Raw genomic sequence first — 18,982 nt, forward strand, 5'->3', positions numbered from 1 at the left:
TATATTGGATATATGCATATATAGTGTATATGTAGAGTATATATATTAGATATGGAATATTTAATGGAATATGGATATATACTAGATATATATATAAACTAGATATATAAACTAGATATATATATAAACTAGATATATATATACTAGATATATATATATAAACAATATAACTTACAGTATAGAAAACATTTAAATGAAAATACATTCTTTGATATACATCCTTATTAACTATGTATAAACAACTCAAAACTAAAATCACTTAGGTTTGGTNTATATATGAACAATATAACTTACAGTATAGAAAACATTTAAATGAAAATACATTCTTTGATATACATCCTTATTAACTATGTATAAACAACTCAAAACTAAAATCACTTAGGTTTGGTATGAGATGTTGATAAAAGAGTGTCAGACACATTTCCATATGTAAAATTTTCATATGCGAAATGATTAGGCACAATTTGTCTACTTAGTACATTTTGGCTGAGGATAAGAAAAGGCTGGTCATTCCTTGGGGTGGCAAAATTATTTTAAAAAATATGGTGAGTCTTATTTACGATAATAATTGGCTTGGAATAATTTTTCAGGTTATGTGTGTTGACAAGGCCTTACTCCGTTAGAAATAATGCTTTACGGGGCGCCTGGGTGGCACAGCGGTTAAGCGTCTGCCTTCGGCTCAGGGCGTGATCCCGGTGTTATAGGATCGAGCCCCGCATCAGGCTCCTCTGCTATGAGCCTGCTTCTTCCTCTCCCACTCCCCCCTCTTGTGTTCCCTCTCTCGCTGGCTGTCTCTATCTCTGTCAAATAAATAAATAAAATCTTAAAAAAAAATACTGCTTTACTTAGGGAAGGACATGATGCTCAATGTAACACAAATGATTGAGAATATTGTGAGAAGCATTCTGTTCTAGAATATGCCTTCTACTAAAGCCAGACCTCTTTTATAGCAAAGTAAGGTAAAATCAAACAGCCTGTGTTCTTTATTCAAGATCCACTGGCCCACACATAGCAGAAGCTTTAATATATCACTGTAATAACCATAAGAGCACTTTAAAGGGCTTCAGTGACTTCAAATAAAAAAAAATGACTCAAATATCGCATCCACGGTCATAAATAGAGACTATTTATCAGCAGTATCAGACAATTCTGAGACTTGCCTCATTGCAAAGCAAAGAGTTGACTAGAGAGGTTGAATTCTCAAGAAAGATCTAGAATGGAAATATATACTCCTTAGTTTAAAATTCAAACATTTCTAATTCATTCAGCATAAAATATCCCTGATTGGTGTTGTGAATGTAAACAGTGAAGATAAATATTTAAGGCATTATGATCACAGTTAAGATTATTGTGGGGGAGTTCATTTTCATCTGTAAATGTTCTATGTAAACTACATAAATATTCAAAATCTCTATATGTTAGGACATGTGCATTTCTATAATGTGCCTCATTAGGCACCAGAAATTTTAAAATATAACACTGCTTGATGAAATAGAAGTGGAGTTTCAAACCTAACTGTAATAGTTATATAATGAAAAAGAAGGCTGCTTTTGTCAATAACTAAATCACCCCCAGAAGCCAAGCTCCAGCAATTACAATCAACCATAGGAAAGAGCAGGTGAATACTTCTCTAAGAATGAGTAACATTTGAATTTCAAATTTCTAACATGAAGATTAAAAATATTCAGTGTCTCATCATTTAACAATAGCACCCAGAGTAAGGCAAGTAATTATAAAGTGCAGAAAAACTTGGCTATATCAAATGCTAATGTCAGGAAAAAATTAATTGGCATTTATCTACACCACCAATAATTCTGAAATCTACTTATTTACACTCCTCACTGAGGTGGTCCAAACTGTCTGCTAAAGGGTCATATGCATAGAGGCCAATGTGAATATTTTTTAACACTCTGATTATTTAAAATATAAAATTTTCTTTTAAATTACAAAATGAGCTTTTAGGAGGTTTCTGTAATCATGCCTCTCAATCAAATCTGAAGTAGTAAAACTGAAATTTCTTACAAAGTTTAAGGAGGCACATGATGTGATGAGCGCTGGGTGTAATTATATGCAACTAATGTATCATCGAACATCATATCAAAAACTAATGATGTACTATATGTTGGCTAATAAAATTTAAATTTTAAAAAGTTTAGATCTTGGATAGGTATAGATTTAGACAAACATGCTTTTTCATTTCAAACATAAAACTATAAAATTTGATGAAGTAAATAGCAAAAGAAAACGTTTCATTTTCTTATTTAATGATAGATTTATCTTAGAGTACTGTGTGTCTACTTTTTNCTCATTTCAAACATAAAACTATAAAATTTGATGAAGTAATATAGCAAAAGAAAACGTTTCATTTTCTTATTTAATGATAGATTTATCTTAGAGTACTGTGTGTCTACTTTTTGGAAAGAATTGTGTTAGTCAGTTTATATATGTCATTTCTGGTCCTTTCAGTGACTCTGAACATGGGTGATACAGACGATATAGAGGCACTGGGGTGTACTATGTGATGGTGAAGAGTGTAGAATCCCTAGGTTCACCTTGGGGGATCACCATTATTAAGTAATGTTAGACAATCAATCGAGGCTCTCCATGCTTCAATTTTCTAATCTGTAAAAACAGGGGCAATGATAATACTATCATTGTGGATTTGGGGGAATTAAATACAATTAATATACATATACTTACATTATGCCTTGCTCATAAGCCTTCAGAATATTTATTATTGTTACAAGTAGTAGTAATATTTATTGTTAATCTAATTTTACATAAAAGAAACTGAGACTAAGGGAGGGCAGAGCCAAACAAGTAGTTAAGTGACAGATTGTGGCCTAAAAAGCTCTGCCTCAGATCTATCCCAGGCCAACTTCTTCCTGTGCATTTGTTGGATTATTGGATAAATAAATCTGGGTTATTAGATAAATAATTTATGCTAAACAAAGAAGAAAAAAAGGAGAGTTATGTAGAAGAGATATTAATGTCTAGTTATAATGGAAAAACAACAAAAACTGTAGGCAATTTGACCCTAAAAAACAACCCTGATAGCATCTGAATCAATGGAGAAGTCACATTGGTGGCATTAGTAGAACACTTCTGTACAGAATCCTCACCTCTCTCTCACAGGGGTCTTTCCCACTCAAACATTAGTATAAGTAGACACAGTGCCTAGGGGAGGGGGGTGCCTGTGAGATCGATCACTAGTTAAGAGTGTGTGTGGAACTAATAAAAATGTGGCACATCTTCTATAGGGAAAGACTGATATTTTAAAGAATCTATTTCTGAGAAGTTAAGGAGACTATGTGGACACATAGTTTACCTACATGACCATGTAAGAGCAGCTAGTGAAAAATGTGCCTAATAACATTTGAAAATGTCCACTTAATTCTCCTTATCCAGAGATCATAGTTACTCTGGTTGGAAAGGTAATCAATAAAGGGTGCCTTCCAGTGCCAGTGACAGCTCCCTTTTCAAGAACTGTCACTAACAGACTCATCCAAAATACCAATCATGATTCACAATTAGCTCTATGTTAAGGAATTTCTAGCCTTGTCACCCACAACAGTGTTTCGCGTGTGCTACAGACTGACTACAATAAATGAGTCGCCATTTTCTTTGCATGCCTTATTTTCATGCCTTTTCAGTTCCTCTGCCTCAGTGTTCTGATCCCTCATTCCCACTTAATCTGAATCCCCTCTGTCTTCGCAGACCTTGTCCTAGGGTCGTATTCTATAGAAAATTGTAATCATTTCTTTGATTGGATGATCATCTGAATTCTTCTAATAGTTTTCACTTGGTCTCTTCTGGGCCATGTATCACTATCCACACAAATATCTATTGGTGTTTATGTCATTCATCATATCATCTTTGCAACCTCTTCTGCTTTGCATATCCAGTGCTTAAAGAATATATATTAAATGAAGGAGCTATGATAGTTTTAGACACCTAGAGCCTTGGAAAGGTAGAAGTCTTCAGATTGCCTGTAACTCCCTGTAGAGAACAATGAAAAAATGATATGGGGGTGGAGATGTTGACTGAGGGCAAAGACACACTCTTCATGTGAGGAGTTCTTTCTAATGGAGAAAAATACAGCAGGTAGAAAGTCCTGCTACGAAGAGAACCTAAGTGTACCTCACTGGAAAAATGTGATCCTCAAGCGATTTTAGAGCACTGTGTTTTTGTTTGTGTCATAAAATTTAGTAAGTGTTAATTTTCTTTTTGCTTAGTAGTAATTTGTTTTTCCTTTATGGCTAATGTCTTGATTATGAGGGAACTTCTCATTGGTGTACCTGGATAATTGAGAGATGTCTCTTTTTTTCCTCCTTTCTCATTATACTATTTTGGTTTTTTATTTTGGTTATTTTATTTTTTGATTTTTTGCTATTCAATACTTATAAGCATCTGAAATAATGCTTTACTTTTTTAAATGTTTGTTTCATGTTAATGTAGCTTCTAAAATATGAGCTCTACGAGTGAAGAGATCTTGTCAGTTTCGTTTCTAAATTAGTCCTTAGTTTCTAAATTACTGCTATGCTTTGCTCATAAGCCCTCAAAATATTTATTCGTGTTAGTAGTAGTATGTATTGTGAATCAAATTTTATGCAGAAGAAAGTACAACTTAGTTTCTTATCCTCAGTTTCTAAATTAGTATTTGGTGCAAGAAAGTTGTTCACTATGAACTTGATGAATGAATAAGGTATTTTAAGGTTGGGTTTAAACTTATAAGGAATGGCATCCTCAGAAATGTTATCTTCACTGATAAGGAGCTGTATAAAAGTATCTTGATTTGGTGTGTGGCTTCAAAGTTCTTAATCTAGTCTTAAATGCATAGTAAGTGCTCAGTGCAGTTCTGTGAATAAATGTAGAATAAATCGATAGGAAGTTATCATCAGAGATAACAGGCATTTACACAGGCATTCAAAAACCAATGATATCAAGGCAACTATATTGATGATTGAGTAGCTAATTCTGTTCAGTTTCAAGAGTTGTGAACATTTATCATACAAATTAATTCATTATTTACAGAATAATGATGTTTACCTACCTAACAGGCTGTCATCATTGCAAGTACCATTAATCAAATATTTGCCTTCTGGGCACACACAGGTGGCTCCAAAAGGATTCAGCAAACACAGGAATTCACATACCAAGTCCAAGCATGGATTGGGCACTGATTAAAACAAAAGAAAACAAAGAAATGCATGACTATAAGTACAACAGTTTTCAGAAACACAACATTCAACAAGGTGAAAGGATGCATTAGCAATGTTGAAAAGAAATCATATCAAATCGGTACTGGGTATATCTTATTTCAATGTTACCATTCTCCTTTATAGGTGAAGAGAAATTCTTACCCAACACCCATCATTAACAGGAAATTTACCCTGATTTACACTTCCCACAAGAGAGAAGGAATTAATCAAACATATACTCTGTCACCCTTCCATCTGACTTCTTTTTGTAAAAGAGTTGGTCTGAGATACGAAGTAGAGTTTAGGTCTATGTAAAAAAAAGTAAAGGCAACTGAAGTCTTTGGAGAACCTACTCTTCATTTCAGGTAGTTTCAGAACTGTTGAACAGACAGAAACAACTTCCCCCTTGTATTTGCAAANCGTAAAAGAGTTGGTCTGAGATACGAAGTAGAGTTTAGGTCTATGTAAAAAAAGTAAAGGCAACTGAAGTCTTTGGAGGACCTACTCTTCATTTCAGGTAGTTTCAGAACTGTTGAACAGACAGAAACAACTTCCCCCTTGTATTTGCAAAGGCTTAAAATCCATATGTATTTGTCTGTTCGAAACACAAACAAAAGAGAAGACTTTTTTTCTAAAAACCAGATTTAACATGGTTTCCTTTCTGTCAGGTTGCAGTTTGCGTGCGTGCAAATGTCTGCCACATTTATTTTTGTCTAAATTTCTACCCAATTAGCATCCTCTGCAGTCGTAACTGCTCCGTGGCTCTCCTTAGAGAATCTGTAATTAGAATGAAACAGAAAGGGGCACCAAGGTAGTGAAATGGTGACCGAGAATGGCTTTGACTCAGTTAGAACCACTACTCAAACACCTACCATATCCAGGGCAAAGTTTTATTCAATTATGTAGTTTTTATGAAGGTGGTAATATCTGACTATTCATAAGAATCAAACACAACTAGAAGATGATAGAATGTCCTCATATTAATCTTGGAACTAAATGTGTCATTGGTAAAGAGCAACAAAAATTTGGATAGGATTTCAGGAAGTTTTTAGGGGATTATCTGTTGTTTTAATCGGTTTCCAAAACTGATTTGGATAAATATTAATTGTTACCTTTCCAGATAATTGCACCAAATGAGGTTAAGTCTCTTTTTATTTGCCATAAAAATTATCAATAAATCTTAAGGTTTCTTGAAGTGTAAACTCATATGTAAATACAAATTAGAATTTCAGTCACATTTTTTTTACTTTGTTCTTCAATATTTTTGATAGTTGTGTTTGAAACAGATCTTNTAGGTTAAGTCTCTTTTTATTTGCCATAAAAAATTATCAATAAATCTTAAGGTTTCTTGAAGTGTAAACTCATATGTAAATACAGATTAGAATTTCAGTCACATTTTTTTTACTTTGTTCTTCAATATTTTTGATAGTTGTGTTTGAAACAGATCTTTCAGAGTAATTGCATCAATAATTTATTCCTTTCTAGTAGGGAAAGTAACAATAAAAATCATAAACAATCAGAGAAAATATAACACTTAAAAACCGTACTCCTCAGTTGCTTTTAAAGATGGAATGTTGATGTTATGATTGTTACTTGTTATCAGTAACAAGAGTCAAAATGGCTAATGATGAATTTCAAAACCTGCACGGTTTATGTATAGACTCACAGGTTTTATTGAAAAACAGAATAAGACTTTTTTTTTATAACCCTGTCAATTCTAATTCCAAGAAAACACAATCAAATGCAAAAAAAAAAACTTTTGCATGATTTGCATCTTGACTTTGGTGATAAAAAAATCTGGTGATATCAACATTAAAGTTATTTAACTCACAGGATTGACACACTGAAGTAGTTAAAATATTTTAAAATACTGTCTTTTGTCAAAAACAATACAAAATATACTCACAGTCTAGTTGTTTGTAGCGATGAGATATCAAAACACCTTTTGTTTTATCAATATCTAAAGCTAGGTATTCTACTGAACCGTGGCCAAATTTTTGTACTCGAAATACACCAATTTTAGGTCCTGCTCCATAAATATAATCTTCAAAGACGTCAATCCTATGTGGATGCAACAAGCCTAGAATTTTTAAAAGATGGAGTTATAAAAGTTGCACTGTAAGTAAGTGCTCAGACTTAAAACTAAGTTTATTCAAGATTATGTAGAAAATCTTATGACTGTTGTTTAGAAAAAACTTTCAGAGTTATATTTTAAATATTAGCTGTAAAGTTGTTAGAATTAATTTCTTTGCAGTAGGAATATGTGAAATACTAAACATATCACTCACAACATAAAAAACATTTCCATCATCACTTTAACCATCTGCACCACCACAAAGCATTTGCTGCGGGCTTACTATATGCAGAGTAATCTGCTGTACAGTCTGCAGACAAAAGAAAAGCTACAGACCAGCCTTATCCATTGCACACAAATAGGCAGTTCACAAAATTCTGAATCTGTGTTCTAGATCAAATTAATGATCAAATTAGATTGCCTGAGTGACAAAGAGAAAAGAAAAGAAAAAGGCATTACCATTGTCTGTTTTAGAAATGGGATAAAGAAAACAAACTAGCAACGGTAATGATGCATATGACTGGTTTGGCTAACAATAACAGAGGCCATCGTTTTGCACATTTTAAGAAATGGTGTTTTTTTTAAGAGATTTTTATGATAAGAATAATTAATCTAACCTTTGACAGTGAAATGTATAACATGCAAAATGACAACATTTATAGTTTAGTTGTTATCTAGAGGTTGTAAAGCATAAAGTGCTTTTTCAAAACACATATGTCTCTTCGATGTACTTAAGCTGAAACAAGTTAACTTTATTGTGATCAGTTCTGGCAATGTGAATTATTTTGCCATCTAAGGTCATCATACAAAAAACACATGTTGGGCAAATGCACAATGAAAGTTCACTTTAATTATTTTTCTTTCAACTCCCCTGCATCTGTTAAAAAACAAGAACCAAAACTATATTCAGTATACGTAATATGTAAATATAAAAACTTCAAGTACATATTACAAACAATTTGTAGTAAATAAAGGAAGAGGTTGTGGTAGGGAAGGGCAAGAAAAACAGAAGGGAAAGAAATTAGATTCAGCGGAAAGAACTGAGGTTGCCAGGCAAGGCAATTTGAGGCACAGACGGTAGAGAATGAGAATAAAAAACAGGAGGTAGGCATAGAGGTGGGGATACAACAGGGTACCACGGAGGGAGAGCACTAGTAGACTCCGAACTCACTGGAGGTGGAGGTAAGTTATTTTTACACACTGTTTTTCACTTGGATGTACAGTTGTTACAATGTTGTTTTACTATCTACAGTAATTCATTTCTGCTTGCTATCACTGCAATTTGAAATAAAAAATGGTGTTCAGAGGCACTAATCTTGACTACTTGAAGTGTTCGACTCAGAATGTAATATCTACAGAAGGAACAGAATTAATATTTTCTGGGCCATGTTTGTCCCATGTTAAGGAAATTGTGGCCTGGCCTCTGTTATTCTAGTAGGAATGAAAATTATAATCTCTACTAAGAGCAGCAAGTTGCAAGGAAAAATAATTTGAGGAAATTCAGAACATAAAGCTTTCATACCGTTACTTACATACTGTTACTTACCACTTATGTACCGTTACTTAACATTCTCAATAATAATTAAAAGACGAAACAAAAGCACTTCACAAACCTTGTTTGCTACTGACAGAGATTACTGAGTCAGAGCCATCATACAGAACACTGCCGATAACAGAAAGCTCCAGGTCAGCCCAGTATATTCGTTCACTAAAGTGATCCACAGCCAGACCTGCAAAATCAATACGGGAGGACAAATAACAAAAATAAAGTTGAAATTATTTAAAATTAAATTTTTGTTTCTTAATGTATAATTATGGTTGATGTTTTTCTTCAAGTATCAAAGAAATTACCCAGTCTACATCATGGTACTGTAAAAATTAGAAAAAAAGTAAAATAATTACTCCTTATATGCAATACATATGTATAGCTTACACAGGATTTAATGAGCTGTAGTAAAAACTTGACTTCACATAGGAAAAACTACCCTAAATATCCTTCCTTTCCACACTGACTAGTCTCTTAACTACAGCTATTTTCTAAAATACTTCTCCATGATATCTTAGTTTTTATCTTTATAGAACACGCAGAATTAATTCATCATTTAAATAACTTATCCAACCTTTACTTAAACTAATTCAGTGTAATTAGTTATATTTTGAGTATCTTCATGAAGCTCCATTTCTCAGAATGCAAAAGGCTTACTCATAAGACATTTTTACCCATTTGAAATTAGCCTATGGTGTTGTGAGCCACCTGTGTGCACGCTGAAGTTTAAATGGACTAAAGATTGATGTTTATAGTAGGGAAGAATGAATGGCAAATTCCTTAATTAAGGTTGTGCTTAAATTTTTCACTCTAATCATTGATTTTCTGCAGGACTGCTTGTCTTTATTTTTTTTTTTAATTTTTATTTATTTGACAGAGATAGAGACAGCCAGTGAGAGAGGGAACACAAGCAGGGGGAGTGGGAGAGGAAGAAGCAGGCTCCTAGCAGAGGAGCCTGATGTGGGACTCGATCCGACAACGCCCGGATCACGCCCTGAGCCGAAGGCAGACGCTTAAACGCTGTGCCACCCAGGCGCCCCTGCTTGTCTTTATTTTTTATCATCAGTTATCTGTTAGTGAATAACAATGGGCTAAAATAAGATGTGGTAAAAATCATGTTTTTCTATTTATTCAATTTTTTATTTTTAAATTCATAATGTGATTGGAGTCTAGACAGTATTTTCTTGCAAAAATATCATTGAAATAAAAGATATCTTAAGTAAACTTCCTTCAATATAGAAAAGTAAGATTTACAACACATGAATTCTACAATAAGTCTTTACTGCTGTAGATGTCTAATTTGTGACATAGCTAGTCTTTTATATATGATGTATTACATAATAAAACCAGTATAATGAAATTAAAATACCTTTGGCATCTGAAAGTTAAATAGCTTTCCCAATAGGAGCATTCAATAATAACTGAGATACACCTCCATGGGAAGGCAAGTGAATGAGATGTGTTTTTGAATATGTGCTAACTGGATTCCTGCTTAGGTAGGTCCAGGGTTTAACAATCAGAATGAAAAACAAAAACAAAACGCACAAAAAAACCCAACTCACAGGGAAGATCATTTGAGAATCATTTTTTAGTTAAGTAAATAGATCTAGCCCAAATGTAATCAAACTAAATATAAATATCACTCCTCAAGAATAATAGAAAGATGTACTATGCCCAATCAGTCTCTGAGAAATGACTTAACAATTAAAACAAGTGGCCCATGTTTTGCTAGTTTCTGCTCAATGATTAATGTGCTATTTGGAGTCATGTTGGTAGTTATGATTTTGCTTCTTCATGTATAATTATGGGTAACATGAACCATAAAATGAACCAGTTTCCTGCTACCCCCCATTATATTTCAGAACAGTTGTCCAAGCAGGTTTGAAAACACTTTCCTTTCTCTTTCACCGATGTAATACATAAAAGAAGTAGATTAAAATAAGTTGTCCCCAGTGGTCTTTACATTTGGATATTAAATGTGTTAACTGTAGAAAAAAAGAGAACAAAAGGTGTGCCATACACTCTAATTACCACTATTGTTTCTTCAGATTCAGCAGTAGTAAAAAAAGTTCTCAAAAGCGTCATATATTCCCTTATTAGTCTAGGCTTGGTTAAGACTATCCATCTTTATCAGCTCTGGTCACATATTTTACTACTGGATGGAATTACAGCTAGATAAAAATTATATAACAAAGCTTTCAGATGAGTGGAGTTTATATTCCAAAAAATCCACAAATCGATGATTTTGATTTTTCCTTAAGCCCTTTAATAAAAGAGATAGTCTTTTAAATTAAAAAGTTAATAAAGGAATCAACTAACTTTTCTTGTTATAGAGATGAAAGTGAAGTTTATATGAAAGAACAAGTTCATTTCTGTCTTTAAAATACCACATCTCCTTTTTGTCTTTAATAAAGTACCAATAATAAAACGGAAAAAAAATCAATTCTCAAGAAAGTCATTTTTAGCTGAACTGGGAACGATGGATATTTGGAACCAAGTCTGTGTAAGTACAGAAAATTTAAAATAAAGTGTTATTTGTGTTAATCAAGCATTATGGAATCACAATTTTAAAGACACAGGCTCACTAAGTTTTAGGAATGTATAATAATGACCCTAGTCATATAGTCATTTTCTTAACATCTCCCATGATATCAAGGCTAGTATTACATTTTAGGGATTTTTGAATCTCACTTTAGTTGAATTCTGAAAATTTCCAAGATTCTCCCACTAGTTCCCCAATTTCCACTATGGTCTTAAAAAGAAAAGAAAAGAGAAAAGAAAAGAAAAGAAAAGAAAAGAAAAGAAAAGAAAAGAAAAGAAAAAAGAAAAGAAAAGAGAAAGAAAAGAAAAGAAAAAAGGAAAGGAAAGGAAAAAAAAGGAAAGGAAAGAAAGGGAAAGGAAAGGAAAGGAAAGGAAAGGAAAGGAAAGGAAAGGAAAGGAAAGGAAAGGAAAGGAAAAGAAAAGGTTAAAGAAAAATCTTATGAGAAATAACCATAATACCAAGGTGATATTTAAGAGAGAATACTTGGAGAGAGTAATAAATTAAAATCACTGTATTTTCAGAAATAGAGAAAAAGATTATATACATTCTGTGTTAAAGGAAAGCCAAGATTTGTAAGGTAGTATTAACCAGCAAGTGTGCACTACCCTATTCGTGATTTAAAAGGTGATATTTACCGCTATGTCAAAATTTTTTTTAATTTTTAAAAGTGTTTTTTGAGGGGTGACTGGGTGGCTCAGTTGGTTAAGCACCTGCCTTCAGCTCAGGTCATGATCTCTAGGTCCTGGGATTGAGCCCCACTTTAGGATCCCTGCTCAGTGGGGAGTCTGCTTCTCCCTCTCACTCTCCCTCTGTGCTTTCCCTCTCTCTCTCTCTCTCAAATAAATAAATAAAATCTTTTTTAAAAAGTATTTTTTGATATAGATTGTCTACTTACAGTCTTAGATTCCAAAGTAAAGCTACACACACACACACACACACACACACCCTTATTTGAGTGTTACTAAAATAAATGCATCACAGAGTTCCAATTTTGGAACTAAGGTTTTTTTTTTTTTAATTTGATTTTATTTAAATTAAATTAATTAACATATAGTGTATTTTTAGTTTCAGAGATAGATGTCAGTGCATATAACACCCAGTGCTCATTACATTACGTGCCTTCCTTAATGACCATCACCCAGTTACCCCATCGCCTACCTACCTTCCCTCCAACAACCTTCAGTTTGTTTCTTATAGTTAAGAGTCTGTTATGGTTTGTCTCCCTCTCTGATTTCATCTTATTTTATTTTTCCCTTTCTTTCCCTATGATCCTCTGGTTTTTATCCATTTTATTTAATTAGAGATCTTTTGTTGTCTAAGGAAAAAAGAATTTGAAATCAATAATTGTAACTGGTACAGGGCCAACATGTATTTCTTTAATCTCTCAGAAATTGCCAGGATTTGGCAACATAAATAAGCTTCTAGGTATCAAATAATATGTTATTTAAATGAGACTCATAATCTTACATGCTGTCTTACTGGAGGGTGAACTGGAAAGTGTCCTTACCTGACACGTCATTCATTAACCCAATATATACTCAGAAGACACTTCCCTTGTACTATACACTGTCAGGTACTAGGTACATAGCAAAGAACAAAATAGATCATGTTCCAAGCCTCATGGAACGTGCTACTCAATCACCACATGATTGAATCAGAAGATAAATTACGCTTTTTGTTTTTAACATAGTGTCTAATAAAATAAACAAGTGTGACATGTGTCAAAAGAAGCTATAAAACCATACCATGGGGTAGAGTGTTAAAAATTGTAGGCATTCACCTCGTCATTCATTCAATACATGATTATTCTTAAGCTCACACCAATTATGGGCACTGTAATATTCTTCAACGTACATATGAATACCAGTAATTGTTCTGATTGAAGTTGTTTGTGGTCTTATTGGATACACAGGATATACATTAAAGGGTTTGTGTTCTACTATATCATTAAAGCAGTAGATGATGAAGTATCAACTATGGAGGTAATGAGTGCTATGAAAGCCCAGAGAACTGAGGTATTCTGATCATGATTTTGGAAAGTATGTAATGGCTGTGCTGGTAGTGAGCAACCATAAGGCTAGCTAAGTGGTGGACTAACTATCTAGTTGGATAGTTACCTAAAGGGATTACCTAAAGAGACATAGATAAATTCACATCTATTCCTATTGCTGCTCATCACGGCGGCTATCATCTATACCCTACTGAAGTACAGAGTATAATCAAATGTGCTGTATCTCCGTGCATGTATTCATTCATGAATTCAGAAATGAAAAATAGCATTTCCAATGAACCCAAAATGTAAAGAACAAGATATTACACATGGAGGGGAACAGACGTGATATTATACTTACTGATTTCAATATGATAAGCTTGCTGTCAGAGCAAATATTTATAAACATTTACCAAGAAAAAAGAGAGAAAAAAATAGGTACAAGCAAGTCTTAAGACGTTTCTAAGAAGACAGAAGTAATGAACACACTTCCATAGAAGGATACCTCAAGGATACATATGCATAAGTACACATGCTTCTCTACCTATAATGTATACATATACATATAGATGCGGAACAATGACTAACTTATTGCCAACTCCTCATTATCACTCTCTANGAGAACAAGATACTACACATGGAGCGGAACAGACGTGATATTATACTTACTGATTTCAATATGATAAGCTTGCTGTCAGAGCAAATATTTATAAACATTTATCAAGAAAAAAGAGAGAAAAAAATAGGTACAAGCAAGTCTTAAGACGTTTCTAAGAAGACAGAAGTAATGAACACACTTCCATAGAAGGATACCTCAAGGATACATATGCATAAGTACACATGCTTCTCTACCTATAATGTATACATATACATATAGATGCGGAACAATGACTAACTTATTGCCAACTCCTCATTATCACTCTCTAGTAATATGCTATTTATGAAATCTAAACTATCTATTATTTCTTAAAGCTTGCATGAGATTTGTTCTTGACTCATTTTTGTATCAATAACATTTCGCATGATAATACTCAGGAGTTATTAACCACTGTAAAGACAACATTGGGAGATGTTTCTCCTGATGGAATAAAATCCTGCTTAGGAATATAACCGGCATTACCAATATTAAGAAAGTCACTTATTAAGCAGGAGGCATGAAGTGAAATAATAGATTTTTATAGGTGGCTTGTGGAATTTTAAAAATCTTACAGAATTTTAATGATATACAATGAGAAAATGAATCAAATTAACAAAATATACTAAATGACATTTTAAAATGTGAATAAAAATAATTATCACTGCTAGGGAGTTATGGTGGATATTATATGGAATAATATGAGGCTTTAGTATAATACATAGCACATTGTTTTTAACAATTATTCTTAGACTGTTAGATACAAAAGGAATTACGTTAATAAATTTATACTGGTTTTAACATATGAGTTAAATTAATTGTTACAGGGGCGCCTGGGNTTTTATAAATAAGAACTTTGATGCTCAAAAGTTTATACAGGCTGCTTAGTTTTAACTCAAACCTATATAAATGGAGGGCTTATGCTCTTTCTCCTAATTTATATTTTCTCTTCATAAGTCACTATCGTATTGGGTATAATTATTGGGCATAAGGTCTACATCTTTCTTTTGAAACTCTTCCTCCAGCTATTGTGACACTGAATTCTGTTTTTTGTCCCAATTGCTCAAACACCTTTGCATCTTCAGTGCTGAATGTGACTCTTCTAAATATAACCATCTCACAGGATTTAAGAAGCCTCTTTGTTTTCCCCTCCTTTGTCCATCTTAACAACTCCAGCAGCTTTAAATATCAGCTTTCTTTGCTAATTCCCCAAACTTTAAGCTTAAACCCTCAGCTTTAAGCTCCAGAACAAAAATTTTCAACTATCTATGCAATGTCTCCATCTGACTGACTCAGCTGGGGTCACATCTGCACCTGCAACATTTGCCTGTGACTGACAGCACCACACAGTCTGCTCACGTGCACCTTCTCAAGGTTCTACTCTACAGACCTAATAATGTCACATAGCAAACTCCTTTCCACAATTTCTGGCTCTTCTTGTTTTTTACAGAATTTTATTTGTTTGAGAGAGAGCATGAGAGCACGAGAGCATGAGCAGGGTGGGGGGAAGGGAAAAGAGAAGGGAGAACCAGGCTCCCCACTGAGCAGGGAGCCCCAAGCGGGGTTCAATCCCAGGACCCTGGGATCATGACCTGAGCTGAACGCAGATGCTTAACTGACTGAGCCACCCAGGTGTCTTCATTTCTGACCCTTCTTCCTGCTCCATTATCACTCTCTTTTCCGTAGCATGAAACACTTCATAACTTACTTTTTAAAATATTATATTTTGACTATATAACTACTAGAAGAAGAGGGATCTGTGTGTTCACTCCTGTATTCCAAATGCCTAAAATTATCCCTGACACACAGTAGGCACACAAAAAATAGCTGAATGAGTGAATAAACAGCTTCCAAGAGTCTACTGCCTATAAGTGAGGCAGAAGTCTCCAAAGCACATGGGGTTTTCAAAGCACCCAGTCACACGGGGTAGAGAGCCTCACACCAACTCCTTTCTTGACGTGTCCCTATGGGTGTCTGATCATATCCTGTTACCTACTTAACGTAAAGCAATCATACTTGTCATGGTCTCTGAGATCCTGCGTGGACTGACCCCTACCCCCTTCTAAGCCTTGTCTCATGGTATTTTCCAATTTGTTTACTATGCACTTTGCCTTTCCTATCTCAGGGCCGTCTGCCCCATTCTTTACTTTGAGTTGCAACATCATTCCCAATGTCTATGTCTTCATGCAGATTAGCAATTAACCTTAACCATCAATACCTCAAAAAGCCTTTCCTTCCCATTATAATTANAACACACTGAAATAGTTAAAATATTTTAAAATACTGTCTTTTGTCAAAAACAATACAAAATATACTCACAGTCTACTTGTTTGTAGCGATGAGATATCAAAACACCTTTTGTTTTATCAATATCTAAAGCTAGGTATTCTACTGAACCGTGGCCAAATTTTTGTACTCGAAATACACCAATTTTAGGTCCTGCTCCATAAATATAATCTTCAAAGACGTCAATCCTATGTGGATGCAACAAGCCTAGAATTTTTAAAAGATGGAGTTATAAAAGTTGCACTGTAAGTAAGTGCTCAGACTTAAAACTAAGTTTATTCAAGATTATGTAGAAAATCTTATGACTGTTGTTTAGAAAAAACTTTCAGAATTATATTTTAAATATTAGCTGTAAAGTTGTTAGAATTAATTTCTTTGCAGTAGGAATATGTGAAATACTAAACATATCACTCACAACATAAAAAACATTTCCATCATCACTTTAACCATCTGCACCACCACAAAGCATTTGCTGCGGGCTTACTATATGCAGAGTAATCTGCTGTACAGTCTGCAGACAAAAGAAAAGCTACAGACCAGCCTTATCCATTGCACACAAATAGGCAGTTCACAAAATTCTGAATCTGTGTTCTAGATCAAATTAATGATCAAATTAGATTGCCTGAGTGACAAAGAGAAAAGAAAAGAAAAAGGCATTACCATTGTCTGTTTTAGAAATGGGATAAAGAAAACAAACTAGCAACGGTAATGATGCATATGACTGGTTTGGCTAACAATAACAGAGGCCATCGTTTTGCACATTTTAAGAAATGGTGTTTTTTTAAAAGATTTTTATGATAAGAATAATTAATCTAACCTTTGACAGTGAAATGTATAACATGCAAAATGACAACATTTATAGTTTAGTTGTTATCTAGAGGTTGTAAAGCATAAAGTGCTTTTTCAAAACACATATGTCTCTTCGATGTACTTAAGCTGAAACAAGTTAACTTTATTGTGATCAGTTCTGGCAATGTGAATTATTTTGCCATCTAAGGTCATCATACAAAAAACACATGTTGGGCAAATGCACAATGAAAGTTCACTTTAATTATTTTTCTTTCAACTCCCCTGCATCTGTTAAAAAACAAGAACCAAAACTATATTCAGTATACGTAATATGTAAATATAAAAACTTCAAGTACATATTACAAACAATTTGTAGTAAATAAAGGAAGAGGTTGTGGTAGGGAAGGGCAAGAAAAACAGAAGGGAAAGAAATTAGATTCAGCGGAAAGAACTGAGGTTGCCAGGCAAGGCAATTTGAGGCACAGACGGTAGAGAATGAGAATAAAAAACAGGAGGTAGGCATAGAGGTGGGGATACAACAGGGTACCACGGAGGGAGAGCACTAGTAGACTCCGAACTCACTGGAGGTGGAGGTAAGTTATTTTTACACACTGTTTTTCACTTGGATGTACAGTTGTTACAATGTTGTTTTACTATCTACAGTAATTCATTTCTGCTTGCTATCACTGCAATTTGAAATAAAAAATGGTGTTCAGAGGCACTAATCTTGACTACTTGAAGTGTTCGACTCAGAATGTAATATCTACAGAAGGAACAGAATTAATATTTTCTGGGCCATGTTTGTCCCATGTTAAGGAAATTGTGGCCTGGCCTCTGTTATTCTAGTAGGAATGAAAATTATAATCTCTACTAAGAGCAGCAAGTTGCAAGGAAAAATAATTTGAGGAAATTCAGAACATAAAGCTTTCATACCGTTACTTACATACTGTTACTTACCACTTATGTACCGTTACTTAACATTCTCAATAATAATTAAAAGACGAAACAAAAGCACTTCACAAACCTTGTTTGCTACTGACAGAGATTACTGAGTCAGAGCCATCATACAGAACACTGCCGATAACAGAAAGCTCCAGGTCAGCCCAGTATATTCGTTCACTAAAGTGATCCACAGCCAGACCTGCAAAATCAATACGGGAGGACAAATAACAAAAATAAAGTTGAAATTATTTAAAATTAAATTTTTGTTTCTTAATGTATAATTATGGTTGATGTTTTTCTTCAAGTATCAAAGAAATTACCCAGTCTACATCATGGTACTGTAAAAATTAGAAAAAAAGTAAAATAATTACTCCTTATATGCAATACATATGTATAGCTTACACAGGATTTAATGAGCTGTAGTAAAAACTTGACTTCACATAGGAAAAACTACCCTAAATATCCTTCCTTTCCACACTGACTAGTCTCTTAACTACAGCTATTTTCTAAAATACTTCTCCATGATATCTTAGTTTTTATCTTTATAGAACACGCAGAATTAATTCATCATTTAAATAACTTATCCAACCTTTACTTAAACTAATTCAGTGTAATTAGTTATATTTTGAGTATCTTCATGAAGCTCCATTTCTCAGAATGCAAAAGGCTTACTCATAAGACATTTTTACCCATTTGAAATTAGCCTATGGTGTTGTGAGCCACCTGTGTGCACGCTGAAGTTTAAATGGACTAAAGATTGATGTTTATAGTAGGGAAGAATGAATGGCAAATTCCTTAATTAAGGTTGTGCTTAAATTTTTCACTCTAATCATTGATTTTCTGCAGGACTGCTTGTCTTTATTTTTTTTTAATTTTTATTTATTTGACAGAGATAGAGACAGCCAGTGAGAGAGGGAACACAAGCAGGGGGAGTGGGAGAGGAAGAAGCAGGCTCCTAGCAGAGGAGCCTGATGTGGG

At 33.8% G+C, this 18,982-nt stretch overlaps 1 protein-coding gene across 1 annotated transcript in view; it reads right to left on the bottom strand.

Annotated features, from left to right (window-relative positions):
- The window catches only part of LRP1B (LDL receptor related protein 1B), a 1,837,899-nt gene that overhangs the window by 72,736 nt on the left and 1,746,181 nt on the right, over positions 1-18,982 (bottom strand). Inside the window, exons 79-81 of the mRNA XM_034642051.1 lie at positions 18,087-18,203; positions 7,108-7,281; positions 5,054-5,179 (exon numbers count right to left, since the gene is read on the bottom strand). Coding sequence (XP_034497942.1) covers positions 5,054-5,179; positions 7,108-7,281; positions 18,087-18,203 — 417 coding nt within the window. The remainder of the gene's footprint in view (positions 1-5,053; positions 5,180-7,107; positions 7,282-18,086; positions 18,204-18,982) is intronic.

This window comes from Ailuropoda melanoleuca, chromosome 2, assembly GCF_002007445.2.
Source record: "Ailuropoda melanoleuca isolate Jingjing chromosome 2, ASM200744v2, whole genome shotgun sequence".
In the NCBI taxonomy this organism is placed as follows: domain Eukaryota; kingdom Metazoa; phylum Chordata; class Mammalia; order Carnivora; family Ursidae; genus Ailuropoda; species Ailuropoda melanoleuca.